Source organism: Nannobrachium achirus (genome assembly GCF_963921795.1).
Source record: "Nannobrachium achirus genome assembly, chromosome: 16".
In the NCBI taxonomy this organism is placed as follows: domain Eukaryota; kingdom Metazoa; phylum Chordata; class Actinopteri; order Myctophiformes; family Myctophidae; genus Nannobrachium; species Nannobrachium achirus.
The window spans coordinates 29,163,659-29,178,946 of NC_137823.1; the positions used below are offsets into that span (position 1 = coordinate 29,163,659).

The 15,288-nt window shown below is 42.7% G+C and overlaps 2 protein-coding genes across 3 annotated transcripts in view; one reads left to right on the plus strand and one right to left on the minus strand.

Moving 5' to 3' along the window:
• Nucleotides 1–1,639: 1,639 nt before the first annotated feature.
• The window catches only part of elp3 (elongator acetyltransferase complex subunit 3), a 40,510-nt gene continuing 26,861 nt past the window's right edge, over nt 1,640–15,288 (minus strand). For both annotated transcript variants that reach the window (XM_080745155.1, XM_080745156.1), the window contains 5 exons: nt 14,654–14,744; nt 12,106–12,171; nt 11,284–11,511; nt 5,159–5,240; nt 1,640–4,844 (listed from right to left, as the gene is read on the minus strand). In XM_080745155.1, the coding sequence (XP_080601281.1) occupies nt 4,753–4,844; nt 5,159–5,240; nt 11,284–11,511; nt 12,106–12,171; nt 14,654–14,744 (559 nt within the window). In that variant the 3' untranslated portion in view covers nt 1,640–4,752. The remainder of the gene's footprint in view (nt 4,845–5,158; nt 5,241–11,283; nt 11,512–12,105; nt 12,172–14,653; nt 14,745–15,288) is intronic.
• Nucleotides 6,249–8,858, plus strand: LOC308300310 (inter-alpha-trypsin inhibitor heavy chain H4-like; the record flags this gene model as incomplete). Its single annotated transcript, XM_080744128.1, has 1 exon — nt 6,249–8,858. One exon carries the CDS (start codon nt 6,249–6,251, stop codon nt 8,856–8,858), a length of 2,610 nt encoding a protein of 869 aa, XP_080600254.1.

Consider the following 15,288-nt stretch of genomic DNA (forward strand, 5'->3'; position numbering starts at 1 on the left):
AGCCCTCCAACTTCGCTTCCAGTCATCCCGGTTCTCCATACATCCTGCCAGCTCGTTGGTGCTTTAGGCTCCTGCATCTTTCTTGAGTACATCCACATATGTTGGTGTGTGGCATCCTCGTACGTGACCACATGGGCACCGGTCACTACCCACTACATTGTACCACTAGTTTTTGTAACATTGGTTTTGTAGCTGAACAATGTTTGATGTGGTTACTTTTACAGACCTTAATTTTACTTCAAAATGGTGAAATAGTATTATTTATGGTCAAATATAACAAATGCCAAAGCTTTGTTGACCTGAGCTCAAATGGAACCTAAACACAGGCTGATATTGACCCATCAGGCAAGCTATTATTAGTAAGGAGTGCATGTGGGTTCAACCATCCCAACAAAATACTTGACTTTTTCTCATGACTCATACTCGTTCACTTGAATAACCTTCAAGATAAGCACCCCTCCTCAAAAATTTCTTAATTTTAATAATGACTATAGTTGAGATAATACTCCCTGCCTCAGCACAGACTCAGCCCTCCGTGAATAGGGAACAGTCTTTTAGGATTTCACAGCCAATAAGCAGGAGTGAACGAGCGTGGAGAGAAAGAGCAAAAGTATACTGGCACATTCCTCAATGCGTCAGTCCTGCAACACTACCTCGCAGCAGCGCAGCAGTCACGACACGGCGGCAGCATCCAGGAAATTACGCACAGCCTCAATCATCCCGGGCTGAGGGGGATCTATATGAGACACAGGTCGACGTTATGGTGTTTCTCCCTTTTATTGTGGGCCATTTTTCAGATGACAAACCATTTACAGAAACAGAGTGAGGCCAAACTGAGCACTCAGTCATTGTTCAATAGACAGGTAACTGATGAAGATGTAATTGGATCGGCTGTGTCAAATGAGCCAGTAAAACACTCTCATAGGGCAATCACCAGGGGTCTCCCACGAGGTCCGAGACCCTTGACATTGGAAAAGGCATTGCAGGAAGTAACAGTATTGCAGTAAGCCGAAAAGAATATACCGGTAGAGGTTATACTCATGAAAACCTGAAAGCTGGATGTTGAAAGCTAGAAAACTACTGGTGAGACTAAAGCAGGGGTCTTCAACGTTTTCAGGCCAGGAGGACCCCTTAGCTGAGAGAGAGATGAAGCAAGGAACCCCAGATTCCATTTAGTTTAATCGTTTGACAGCACAATCATCAGTGTATTTTGGATTCATGTCAATTTGTCTTATCACATATTTAACCACTTGAACCGTCATTACTTAATAAACTTGACCTTTCACTCTGTACTTACTGTGCTCTTTTTTACCTTTTAAACCAAACCTCTTTACCGAAAATAGCCGATCTACAAGCTTACAACGCCTCGCAGCGCAAGGCGTTGTGAGCTTGTAGATCTGGGATTTTTGGCTCTCAGAATATGGACATTCAAGTGGTTAATATAAAAAAGGAGAAAAAAAAGTTTCTATCACACAAAGATTTGAAGGACCCCCTGTAGTAACTCGAGAGGACTGTACTACAGACTATACATTAAGCTTTAGAGTTGTACAAGCTTTGGAGTTGTACAGACGGTAATCTCATCAAATACTTTGTCAAAGTAAGACAAGACATGTCATTGAAATAAACTTTATTCCTTGAGCGTAAACAGAAAGTAATACATCTTTATCCATCATCTGAAACCCAGCGTTCATACAACCAGAGAAAGGATGACAGAAAAACAATACAACCAGAGAATGGATGACAGAAAAACAATACAACCGGAGAATGGATGACAGAAAAAGAAAACATTATGCAACACATATTCAATATTCAATAACCCGCCCTAAATAAGTGAAATTGTGCGCTTATACAACTGCTACCCAGAAACGACATTCCCCTCAATTCATTCATACGTTGCCACCTGTTAACGAACCATTGATTCATAATGTTTGTCCATCGAATGGCATCATAAACACTATTAACTTAAACCATAGCGCTATGAATAGCATAAATACAACAATCATTACTGAAAGTCATAGTTGTACAATGAAGTTGTGAAATGTGAAACATTCATAGTGCACCTGGGCTGAAAGGGGTCTTTAAACAGAACAGTAGTATTGGCCAATTTAGTTTCATATGCTCCCAACCATGCATTCTAGAACCGGGTTTTCCATAGTGGGTGCCATGATCCAAGTCCAGGGGTGCCGCTGGATATTTTGATAATATTTGGAATTGATCAATATCCCTTCAGTTTAACCACGTATACTTAGTAAAACAGACCTGAGCTGCACTGTACTTGGTGCGTTATTTTTCAGCCTATATACAATACACCGAGTGTTTTGCACCAAAAATAGCCGATCTACAAGCTCACGTTGTTGCTATAATAGAAACATTTTCTTTGAAGTTTTCCTTGTGACTCTACTGTATCTTAGGAGGAAAGATTTACATTTTGACATAATAAAGGTGCTGTAAAGTAACAATGTAATTCAGGGGTGCCGTGACTGAAATGTTATTTACCACTGTTCTAGAATGTCACACAGCTGCCTTTTTATGGTTAGTGGCTAGATGCTTTACTTTCAAATAAGCAGAGATGAAAAGGCTAACGAGGTCTTCTGAATGGTAAATACTGAAACATCTCATCTATTATTACATTGTTCTTATTGCCGGATTTGCCGCATCCCACTTCCACGCCCCCTTTACATCCACTCCAACTCATAGGTAGTCGCATAGGTAGTCGTCGCATAGGTAGTCGGTAGTCGTCAGGACGGTAAGGAATACCGCCCATAACCCTATGCCGTCCGCTCATTCTCTAAGCACGAGAGAGAGGAGGCAACAGGGAAGACAGCACAAACAGCACAAATACACCGCGATGCGTCGAAGCACAAGTCTACACACGCTGGAGTGTGTGTGCAGTGCCGGTGCACCGAGCGCATTCTCTCTTCTCTGTGTTGAATGGAGGAGAAGTACAGACACAGACAGCACGGAGCGTCGCTACATGCTGCATTCCTTTCCTCCCCTCCTCCCTGTCCCCCTGCTTCCCCCGTCTCAAGACAAGTAGGAATTGGCCAATTGGGAAGATATAGCCAACCAGTAACCAAGCTTTTCTGCTGGAATTAACCAAACTAGAATCCACGTGTTCCACAGAGGGTCTAACATTAGCGCTACTACGCTAGCTAGCTGAGAGCCTGACTGTATCCTACAAGAAGCTCGGCGGCTCTTCGGGCGACTCACATCTAGAGACAGTTCATAGCAAGATACTTACACCAGCTGTGTTTGTGTGTGTGTGTGTGTGTGTGTGTGTGTGTGTGTGTGAGACAGTGTTGCTAAAATGAAACTGAATTCTCCCCAAACATTGGCAGGCCTAAAATAGTAATCATAACACAATTAGGCCATAAATGTGCAATTATGCAACTGAAGACATTACATTACCTTTTATTACCCAATAAATAAATAAAGAATGTTTAAAAATAATGTGTGTATAGAATAAAAAATAAAAAAAATCTCTATTCAGCTTCGGCTAAAAAAATGTGTTTTTAACCATTTTGGAACCGAAATAGGAACCGTTAGGAATCGGAACAGATAAGCAGAACCGGAACCGGAATCGTAAAAATCCAAACGATACCCATCCCTAATGTGCACTGCTGCTGCTGCCTCCACATTGAGTGCAGAGAAATAGCAGAGGCATAACAGTCACTTCTCTCCAGTGCGTCCGGCGGTCAAATATGTCCGACCGGAAACGTGCGCTGCGGCACAATAGTTCCGACACAATAGTTCCCCCCCACCAATTTTTTTTTTTTTTTTTTTTTTTAGTTTTTTAGTAAAGAAGCGGGCGTGGACTCTAGATGTGAGCGGCCGAAGGCCGCGAACCTCTAGTACAGTACATAGTACATACTGTCAAGTGTGTAGTGAAGAAAGGCTATAGGCTCGAGTTTGGTTAAGTATGCAGAGGTATCCCTTAAAGGTGATACACCATGAAATTTCACTTTTCCTATTTTAAAATCTTTTTTTGGGGTCCCACTAGCACCTTCTATCCTCACAAAGTCCCATTTCAGACCGTTGTGTCTTTCTCTGGTTTTGGGAAGGTGGAGGTTAAAAGCATCCCACGGGTTCTCAAAACAGGCTGTCCAGATTTGCTGCCGATGATGACGTCATCGACGGCCGTTTTTGAAGAAAAAACATTTCTTTTTCCAAATATTTTTTTTTTCAAAAAAAATAATAATTAGAGGCTCTCTATTCAGGAGTGGTAATTTAGCCTCAAACCTTTTGAAAAACGTTTTTGGGACATAAACAATATGACAAATACTTTTTAAATGCATGGTGTATCACCTTTAAAGCACAAATTTGACTGAGACTGGAGAGAACAGAAAGGATATACTGTATCTCAGTCTGAAATCTAATCCTTCTCTCTGAAAGTTATACTGCAGTTGCATCTCAAATCACTGTCTCTGTGTCCTTATCTAAATTAAGTCGGGGAGAGACAATACATGATTTATCTTGCCTGATGTGACCTAATTTCAAGATATAGAACCAAGAAAGAAATAAAGTTTTAATAGGGGCTAATATTTTGTACAAGAACTGTTTGATCGAGAATTGAGGGGAAGTGTATATTACCTCTTTTCAAAAACACAATTTCAGCCACGGTCTCTTCTTATGCACAAGAAGAAAGTCCTATCCCAATAAATAACATGATTTCTGTGTGTGAGTGCATATTGTCCAGATAAAAAAAGAAGTGTTATAATAATAATAAAAAAGGTCTGGGGTAGTCATCATGGCTCAGTCCGTTCCAGGTTCATAGAGGTCCTTCACCATATACGGCCCCTCTAGCTCATAGCCCATCTTCCTGTAATAATTCCTAGTTCCTACCCCTGTAAAATGAGCATATATAGGTCAGTATCACATATTAAGAACAAAACAAAACACTGGAACAAAAACAAACAAAAAACAAGCCTCCTTTAGGATCAAAGTATCTTAAATTGATTGCATCAGTGATGCATTCAGCAGGCGAGACCCCAGACATTTCCTGGAATGGGTGGCGCTATCAAGTGAACTTTGACAACCGTAAACAAGCCTTTTCCCCATTGATACTTTGTTTTTGACGATGCTTTGTGCAGTGGGTTAGTGGGTTTGACTACTGTATCACGATGGGAGAAAATTAAGTTCTCCTAGATTATAGACTCACCTGAGATGACGGCCAATTTTCCAGAGCCGTGCTCCTCCCTGGACATTCTCTCTGCTTCCTCCATCAGCATCATACCAAAACCCTACGTAGAGGGGGAAAACAACCTCATTATACCTAAACCCTAGCTTGCCTTATGTTTACCCTTATGCAGTTTTTAACCTGTACAGGAAAACAAACTACAATTTCAGTTGTAGGCTTCACGCCCCTTTAAGGTTAGGAAATGGAAAGTTCTCACGAGCATAACAAAGAAATCATAACTCATATGGTGTTAAGCTTCAGCAGTTAGCTTGTCACAAAATCAATCCTTGAATATTGCTTAGCTAGTTTGGATAAATAAACAGATTTTTGATCTGTTTATCGCTTGCAAAGAGAGCTTGTTGTATGACTGCTTTTGCCTGCTGTAAAGCCACCTTTCACTTTGCAAATGTAATTCTTTGTTGGCTTCGGTTCTATGTAAACAGACAGCCTATCTAAGGACCTGAGTCTTTCTAATGGTCTGATATACTGTATGTTAACCTACTTAAATACTCTATCCTTAGTAAAAATGGACAATGATGATGATGATGATATGATATTCATGCTATATTTATCATGATTCCAGAGATAATGTGTGTCAAGTTATGCTATTTCTGGCCAGAGTCTGTTGGAGGGATATCAAAAGGTATGCTCTGATGGCCCGGACCACTGGTGTAGCAGTCTGGGAACCTAGCTTCCAAAGTAGCCTGACAGTGCGTCACAGGGGGTGCAGAAACTTGGTGCTGATCGGCCCACTAGTTTCTAAGATTAATCACGCACAAACAGAGAGACAGGAGAAATAACATTATTTGATTAGTTTACCATTGTTATCCACAGAGGACTGGTATCAGATATAATCATTACAAGAGCTTGGATTTTGGACTGATGACAGAAGAGTATATTCAATAGTGACCTCTGTGGAATGGACTGAATCCACTCAGTGTAAGCGTTAAAAGGGGTAATCCCATCAGTGGGGTTGTCCCTTTAACAACCTCTGCACACTGCTATTGTCCGTTCTCAGCCGAGTTTAAAAGGCAGGCTGAACATCGCAGGTATCATTTGTGTGGAGCCCATCATGGAGAGAGTGCTGCAACTCGCCCTGTTTGGGTTGTTGCTGGCTTTTGTTACCGCAGCGCCGATCAAGGAGGACTGGGACATCTACAGCTTCCACATCAACTCCAACGTGACCAGTCGCTATGCCACCACCGTCATCACCAGCCGCGTTGTCAACCGCGTGGACACGCCAAAAGAAATACACTTCCAAGTAAGGATCCCGAAGAACGCGTTCATCAGCAAATTCAGGATGCTTATTGAAGGCAAGTGGTACGACGGCCTGGTGAAAGCTAAGGAGCAGGCACAACGGCAGTACACGGAGGCCGCGTCCCGGGGCGAAAGTGCTGGCGTGGTCAGTTCTGTGGGGAGAACGCTGGAGGAGTTCAAGACCTCCGTGACCGTGGCTGCTCTCCAGAAGGTGACGTTTGAACTCACGTACGAGGAGCTCCTGAGACGCACGCTGGGCAAATATGAGCTACAGATCCACGCCCGACCCATGCAGCCCGTCAAAGACTTCAAGGTGGACGTGTACATCAACGAGAAGCCGGGCATTACCTTTGTCCGGGTTAAAGGAGGACTAAGTGCCAATGCTCTAGCCAATGCCATTACAAAAACACACGCCAACGATCAGGCGTGGGTGCATTTTTACCCTACGGAGCGACAACAGATCAATTGCTGTGGAGAGCAGGGACTGAATGGAGATCTGGTTGTTGCTTATGATGTCAACAGGGACGACTCACTGGGAGACATCGAGGTGTCTGGCGGGTATTTTGTCCATCACTTTGCCCCAGGTGGTCTCCCCCGCATACCAAAGAATGTCGTCTTCATCATTGATCGAAGTGGCTCCATGACTGGCAAGAAAATGCATCAGACCCGTGTTGCTCTTCTACACATCTTGGAAGACCTGGCGGTAGAAGATTACTTTGGCCTGATCACTTTTGACAACAGCGTTTCCCCCTGGAAGCCAGAACTGTCCCAGGCCAACAGTCACAACCTTGCAGCTGCCAAAGATTTTACACGCCGCATCCGAGGCGCAGGAGCCACAGATATCAACGCTGCCGTGTTGCAGGGTGCAGACATGCTGAAGAGAAACCCCAGAGAAGGCTCTGCATCGCTTCTCATACTTCTCACTGATGGTGATCCAACCTTTGGGGAGACAAATATTGCAAAGATTCAGGCAAATGTAAGAAAGGCCATAAATGAGGAATACCCACTCTACTGTCTTGGATTTGGAAAAGATGTCAGTTTTGAGTTCCTCGAGAAGATGGCACTGGAGAACAACGGTGTGGCACGACGGATTTATGAGGAATCAGATGCCGCCTTGCAGCTGCAGGGTTTCTATGAAGAGGTTGCCAATCCTTTATTGATAGATGTGATAATGATCTATGTTGGTGCGACTAATCTAACCAAGACCAACTTCAGACAGTATTACAGTGGTTCTGAAATTGTGGTGGCTGGTCAGATCACAGACGGCAACATTGAAGCGTTTACTCCACGGGTTGAGGCCCTTTCGATAAACATAAAGGTGGAGTACAAGTCTGAGAAAGATAGCAGGTTGGAGTCCACACGCACCCTTTCTGACGACCATCTCCAGAGGGCCTGGGCCTACCTCACGGTGAAACAGCTACTGGACAAAGAGTTGCAGTTATCTGGTGCCCAGAAGGCGAACGTGAAGAAAGAGGCCCTGAAGCTGTCTCTGGAGTACAGTTTTGTGACGCCACATACATCCATGGTGGTCACGAAGCAACCAGGGCAGAGTACACAAGTTCTCCATAAACCCAAAGAAGGAGAGAAACCATCAGTTCCATCAAGAAGTGGCGGGACAGGTGGTGGAACTATCGCACGTTCTGATAGCTCTCCCCCTGCAATGTCCCCTCCTAGATTCTACCTGCCATCAGTAGCCCGAAGCGAACCACCGGCCCGAAACGAACCACCAGCCCGAAGCCAACCACCGGCGCGAAGCCAACCACCAGCCCGAAGCCAACCACCGACAACACAAGTTCCTTGGCATCACAAGTTTCTGTTAAGAACTGAGAACCAGGCAATCCCACTGTGTTATGATGTCAGTGCCAAACGCCTTAAATTACTGCACGATTCCGACACAGGATTGTCTGTGAACGGGGAGCTCAGACAATCACTGCAGGGGGGCTTCCAGAAGATTGTTATCCGCTACATAACCAACCAGCGTATCGAGGTGAACACCGACTCCATCACCGTGCGAGACGGACAGCACCACGTGAAAGCTTTTATCTGGGGCCAGGAGTACCACGCGACAACAGGAAGCGTCACGCTGATTCTGCGCGACAACGAGATGGACGTTTCAATCGGAGACACGCGCATCGTCATCCTGCTTCATCGGAAGAAGGGCGAGAAACTTCTTTGGCCCGTCTTGAGAGGGGTTCCGTCCGGCACCAACGCTGGAGGAATTCTAGTGGTGAAGCCTGCGGTTTATTCCATGCTGCGAGAGACCCAACGTTCAGCAACAATCAGAATCCATAACGTGGAGGTTGTTGCTAACAGAGCATCCGCTGTGGAGTACGGTATTCCCTTTGCCCCGACACTGGAGTGTTGGTCTGTGTCTCCAAAACTCGCTCTACAGAGAGAACTGTCTGACTTCCTTGTGACCAAATGAATAAACCTGTTTAACCCATTTAGGCCTAGAATTATTGACTGCTTTAACCAGTGAAAAATAGCAGATATACAAGCTCACGGCGCGGCACCGAGTGCCACGCTGCGAGCTTGTAGATCTGCTATTTTTGAAAAAGTCGTGAAAATGTGTGCAAATCTTTGAATATATGTATTTTCAAAGTGAACGTTTGTAACTCAAATTTTGCTTCTGGGTGGTCCCTGGAACTAAATATTTTGAGATGGAGGTCCATGGCCAAATACATATAATTTTGGGGGTCCTTCACATGAAAAGGTTTGAGAAGTACTGACATAGTAGTCTCTCAAGAACAGACTAGCTGAGCTCCAGTTAAGTGAAAAGGACCTTTACTTTGACGATGGCTGGCCAGATTGCTGACATGGAAACATAGGTTTTTCAAAAAGTCTTAGAAGGATTCAAAAGACACTTATAGAATCGGGTCAAAATTCAAATTTTCACGATTTTTCAAAAATAGCAGATCTACAAGCTCGCAGCGCTGCACTCGGTGCCGCGCTGTGAGCTTGTATATCTGCTATTTTTCAATAGTTATAGCATAAAATAATGACAAAATGTGTACCCGTTATAAATGGGTTAACCCATTAAAACCGGGAAAGCAGCCGTGTCTTTGCGTTGGCTATTCAAACAGCAGATATACAAGCTCACAGCGCATCACTGCGTGCAGCGCTGCAAGCTTGTATGTACATTCGCTATTTTTGAACATTTTTGAAAAAGTGTTTGAAGAATGTTGAATACTTTTGAATTACAAAATAGTTTGAGAACTACTGATTTAGAAGGCATTTGTAGAATCGGCCACAGGTCTTAAAGGAGTAGTTCACCCCCAAAATGACACTTTTTCTATTGATTACTCACACCATGGAGACTTGAGTTCAATAATATCTTTTTGTATTTGTTGACAAAAATATATATATATGTTATAGTAAATTTACCCCCATTGATTCCGGATGGGTACCCAAATGCATTACCCCCAATCAAAGGGGGTAAATTTACTACAATATTTTTTTTGTCTTAGGAATGCAACAAATAAAAGAACATTATTGAACTCAAGTCTCCATGGCCTGAGTAATCAATAGAAAAAATGACATTTTGGGGGTGAACTACTCCTTTAATAATGGGTTAAAGCTAAACACTTATTTAATATGAAACACAAATTGTTGGAGTGTTGGAGTCTAATTTATACTTTGAAAGGGAACTTGGGGAACGCACTTCAACTGGTGGGTGCTGGGCTAAAGAGGCTTCAGCTGGCTTAAGTTCTATAAAGGACAAGTAACCACTATTTTATATGTTTTTAACTGGTTAGTTCTATAAGTAAGTATGTAATGTAATAGTTTTTTGTAAATACCCGAGTCAATGGGTTCCCATTCAGATCACACACAATCGGGGATCCTCTTTATAAAGAAAAGAACATGCATGATCACATGACCTGATGAAGATCCACAACAGGATCGAAACTTTGTCAGCCAAATAAAGAAGTCTTTTGTACCTACCTCGGTGTGCGGGCTCTAATTTATCATATCTTTGTCATACAGTACCATGAAGTATAAACAGTGGTGTAAAGTAACTAAGTACATTTTCTTAATTACTGTACTTACGTCCAATTTTGAGGTATTTGTACTTTACTTGAGTATTTCCAATTTCCAATTATTTAACTTCTACTCTGCTACATCTCGAATCCATAATATTGTACTTTCATTCCACTACAATTTTGTGTGTCGCATTGCGACGTGTTGTGAGCTTGTAGATCTGCTATTCTCAAACATTTTGTACTTTTACTTTTGGTACTTTAAGTACATTTGGATGCCAACACTTTCATACTTTTACTCAAGTACATTTTGAACTCCGGACTTCCGGCATTTCTACATTGCAGTATCAACACTCTTACTACATTTATAAAATGTGAGTACTTTTTCCTCCTGGTATAAACTAATCTTCACAGTTGTAAGTTGGTTGTCTGTTGATTCACTTGTCACTACCCACATGTACAGTACCGGCAACAACTGACTTGTCTGTTACTGAATAAACAATTGTTTATCCCATTAACACCTGGAACCACTTTAATCATTATTTTATGCTTTAACTATTAATAAATAGCAGATCTACAAGCTGCAAGCTTGTAGATCTGCTATTTCTGAAAAAAACGAGAACATTTTTGCAAATCTTTGAATATATCTTTGTAACATTTGTAACTCAAATATTAGCTGGACAAAAACATGTCATTTTGGGGGTCCTTGACATGAAAATGTTTGAGAACCATTGATTTAGAAGAAGGATTTAGAAGACATCTATTGAATCGCGTAAACAAATATTGTAAGACTATTTTTTTAATAGTTAAAGCATAAAATAATGGTTAAGACAAACAACAAAATAGAAATAAAAATAAAGAAACCACAGCCACCTGGTGCTGGAACTTGCTGGGGTCTCGGCTGCTGACGGGGACCACGCTGCCGTACACGTGCAGTTCGCGAACGATGGACACGCCCCCTTTGAGCTCCGGACGAAACGACTGGGGCGAGCAGCGCCGCAGGCGCAGCAGGCCGATCAGAATGTCCTGCTCTGGGTCTTCGTAGGAGAGGAAGGTCTCCCACCCGCCGTTGGCCACGTAGTCCCTACGCACCAGCTCCACCTGATCACACACACACACACACACACACACACACACACACACACACACACACACACACACACACACACACACACACACACACACACACACACACACACACACACACACACACACACACACACACACACACACACACACACACACACACACACACACACACACACACTCTAATACAGTGGTTCTCAACCTTTTCAGGCCACGACCCCCAAGATAATAATATTTGAACTGGGGAATCCCCCCCCCTCCTTGACGAGCACTAGAGTTGAGGCATTACATTTTATATTACACGTTCTATTGTGAAAATAGCAGATCTACATGCTCACAACGCCTCGTGTTGCAAGGCGTTATGGGCATGTAGATCGGATATTTTCACAATTTCTGCCTCTAGTATTTGTCAATTTGACCAATGTTTAATTTGTCATTTTAGAGGTATCAAAAAGTCCTACATTTTATAAATACGCAGATGCCCTCTATACACTTAAACTTTATTTTGGTTTGTTTACTGTTGAGTGAGAAAACAATCTTGCACATTAAGTCCCACACTCTTCAGTTCAACTGTTGGGAAGGTGAATGTACACCTTGTGTTGTGTTTACCTGATAAGGCCGCACTTTGTGATGAATTTCCTGGATGCCTACTTCTCTGGTCCGCACGTCACGACACTGCAAAACACATACGGTTTACATATTTTTTTGACTAATAAAGTATTTAATCAATCAATCAAAGCACTGCACTGTGGCTGCTCACGGCTCCTAAGTAGTTAGTTAGGATGGTTCAAATGCAATTTTCCTCCCTACTTCATAAATCTACATAGTACACCTTTACATCCCTTCCATACATGTGAAGTCACCTGTCGCTTCTTTGCACCTGACAGGAGTTTCACTGGTAAAGAGACTAAGGTACTGACTCTGAGCTTCATGCCATCTCTCCCAGTTCCCAAAAGAGAAATGACCTCAAATGAATCCATATTTCTCTTTGCATTTACCCAGCTCTTGAAAAATCAATCGGCCTCTTTCAGAACAAAGCTGATTCAAGCAGGAGGTTCTACAGTATATTACAACTGAGCCCCCCACATAATTTCACCTCTCTGTAATAAAATGCTCAACTATAATGTGTAATAATTCATCTCTAGCTGGGCTCCACAAAAAGGTTGACTCAAATGTTGTCTTCTTTGGGAAGAAGACTGCATGTGTGTATTAATCGTTTTCAATTAGGAATGCAGTTTGACCTAATGTTGAAGGGGCAAATCATCTATGGGGAACGCTGGCTGATGTTCAGGAAGCTCATAAATGTGTGTTTGCTGGTGCATGCAGGATTTTGCCATTAATATACCGCCGTGAAATGACTCATCATGATGACACATTGTAATGTCGGAATAATTAAAAACAAAAATTCTACTTCAGTAGTTGTAGCGTTTTTGATCCGTTTGATCCAGTGCGTATACATTGATTCCAGACCCACATCAGATCAGATTTGACAAAATATGTGACTTTTCAGAGCAAAGTTCAAAATCTTGAGCTCCATTTTTAAAAGGTATATAGCTAAAAACCATAGCATTGATTGATATTGAAGCCTTTGTATAGTGTACAGAGTACAGACTGTATGTTGTACTATTTTGGCTAAGTAATTTCTTTCCTGTTCTTGGAGGTGTCTGACACCAGTGTCTATGCTAGAGCAATCGCAGATCATTGATAACATCCTAATTGCACTGCAGCACAGCATTGAGTGTGTTGAAGTATTTCTCTCAATCTCTCCCAGCCCTCTTCTGTGCTTTCTCCTACTCTCTCCATTTTTTCTCTTGTTGTTGTTTATAGATGTTTAACTAAGAAGTTGTCAGTCAACCGCATGTACTGTGGTCCCTGTCACTGCCAACCGCCACTGTGTTCCGAGGAGGCTATGGAATGACCACATGCCTCTGAGTCACCAACCACGTGCTTTCACCCGACAGTGGGGAGTTCCATCAGGAGAGAGTAATGCGTGTGGAGCTTCACGCCATCTTTCTCAGCTCATGTCCCTTTCATATTACTTCAACCGTTCTACACGAATGCATGGGCACATTAGCCTGACACTCAGCCTGAATTGACATTTAGTTTCACTCCATTATTCAGTCTGAACTCACTTCCACCGATGACGATTGCAGGGATGGGCATTGCCAAAAAAAAGGCAGTCTTCAGCGATTGGTTCAGTGTGACTGGCTAGTGGCTAGCCTGTTGCTTGCTAGTGCTACTTGCTAACCAAAGAAACAGTCAGAATAGGAGCACTACGAACTAGTAATCAAACACAACATAACATGCCTGCTACTGGTGTTTCATAGCGAGATCGATACGATCGCATTTTACCGCAATTTATCGCATTTTATCGCGACGCGATGCACGGTACGGTACGGCGGCGGTACTGGTGTACTTGGAAACACACATGAGTTCTGGGAAACCCCCACCCACGCTGATCACAAGACGCTGATTCACGACACTGATTCGCCGATCGGATTTTCAACCGAGGCAGGCCTCTTCTTATGAGAGCGATGCTAGACCTGAATCACCAAAACACAAAAATTAAAGGGGTGTGGCTAGCGATTCAGGGTCTGGAACTAGGCTATGGGCACATGGAAGGACTATGGAAAATGACAAGGTATGCCACAAAAAAAGAAACACCTTTAACTGACTTTGTCCCATCAATTCATACCAATTATTTATTCGGTCCATTAGCATTCATCCTAAAGGGACATATCTGCAGTAAAGGGACATCATTGTCTGCCTATTGACGTCAAGAAGACTATGTAAAAAAAAAACGTTAACTGACTGATGGAAAAGTACCCTATATATTTTGTTGGAGACACTTGAAGAAATGGCAGCTCTTCAGCTGTAAACCAAATACCGAGTTAAAACGTATTGCAAAAGTAAGTGAAAGCCATATCTAAGGGACATCATTGTCTGCCTATTGACTTTTAACTGACTTGGTCCCATAAATGAATACAAATTATTCTGTGCATCAGCATTCATCCTGTTGGCAAGCACCACCGTGCCAACACTATGGTACCTACAGTATCTGGACAGTAGCCAGGGAGAATGGTCCGTTAGTCTTCAAATAAATATAAACCCGCTGATGTGGATGTTTCTCTAATGTGAGCAGGACTGTTAGTATCACCTCAGTGCCCATGTCCTTCATCCTTGCCAGGGCCAACTCTCTCAGGTTCCCGTGCTCTACTCCGGAGCTCACCAGAGGCATGGGGATGTCCCTGTTGACAGTGGAGGGGAAGGGAGAAATTGATTGACTCCACTGATTCAAAAAATAACTAGACAATATACAAATGCTTCCATATTACTTTATCTTTTTTTTTTAAAGATTTGTTTTTGGGCTTTTTATGCCTTTATTTGATAGGATAGTAGACTGACAGGAAATGGGGAGAGAGATGGGGAATGACATGTGGCAAAGGTCGTCCGGATCGGGAATCAAACCGGCGACGCCAGCAGGCATCACAGCCTAATATGTGGTATGCGCCTTGACCACCAGGCCAGCGGGCACCCCGCATATTACTTTATCTTTGCCGATACACAGGATCTGACACTGGCTTCCCTTGTGTTAAGCGGTACCAAAGCCCTAGACCAGTGTTGATTTTGACAGCAAATCTTTTAGTCATAGTCTATTGAATAAAATTTCATTTGGTTTTAGTCATAGTTTTAGTCGACTAAATATAATATTTTATTAGACTTTATTTAGTGTAGTAAAATCTTGATATGAAATGTATTTTGACAGGCCTTGATGGCGTCGCAATGACTAAT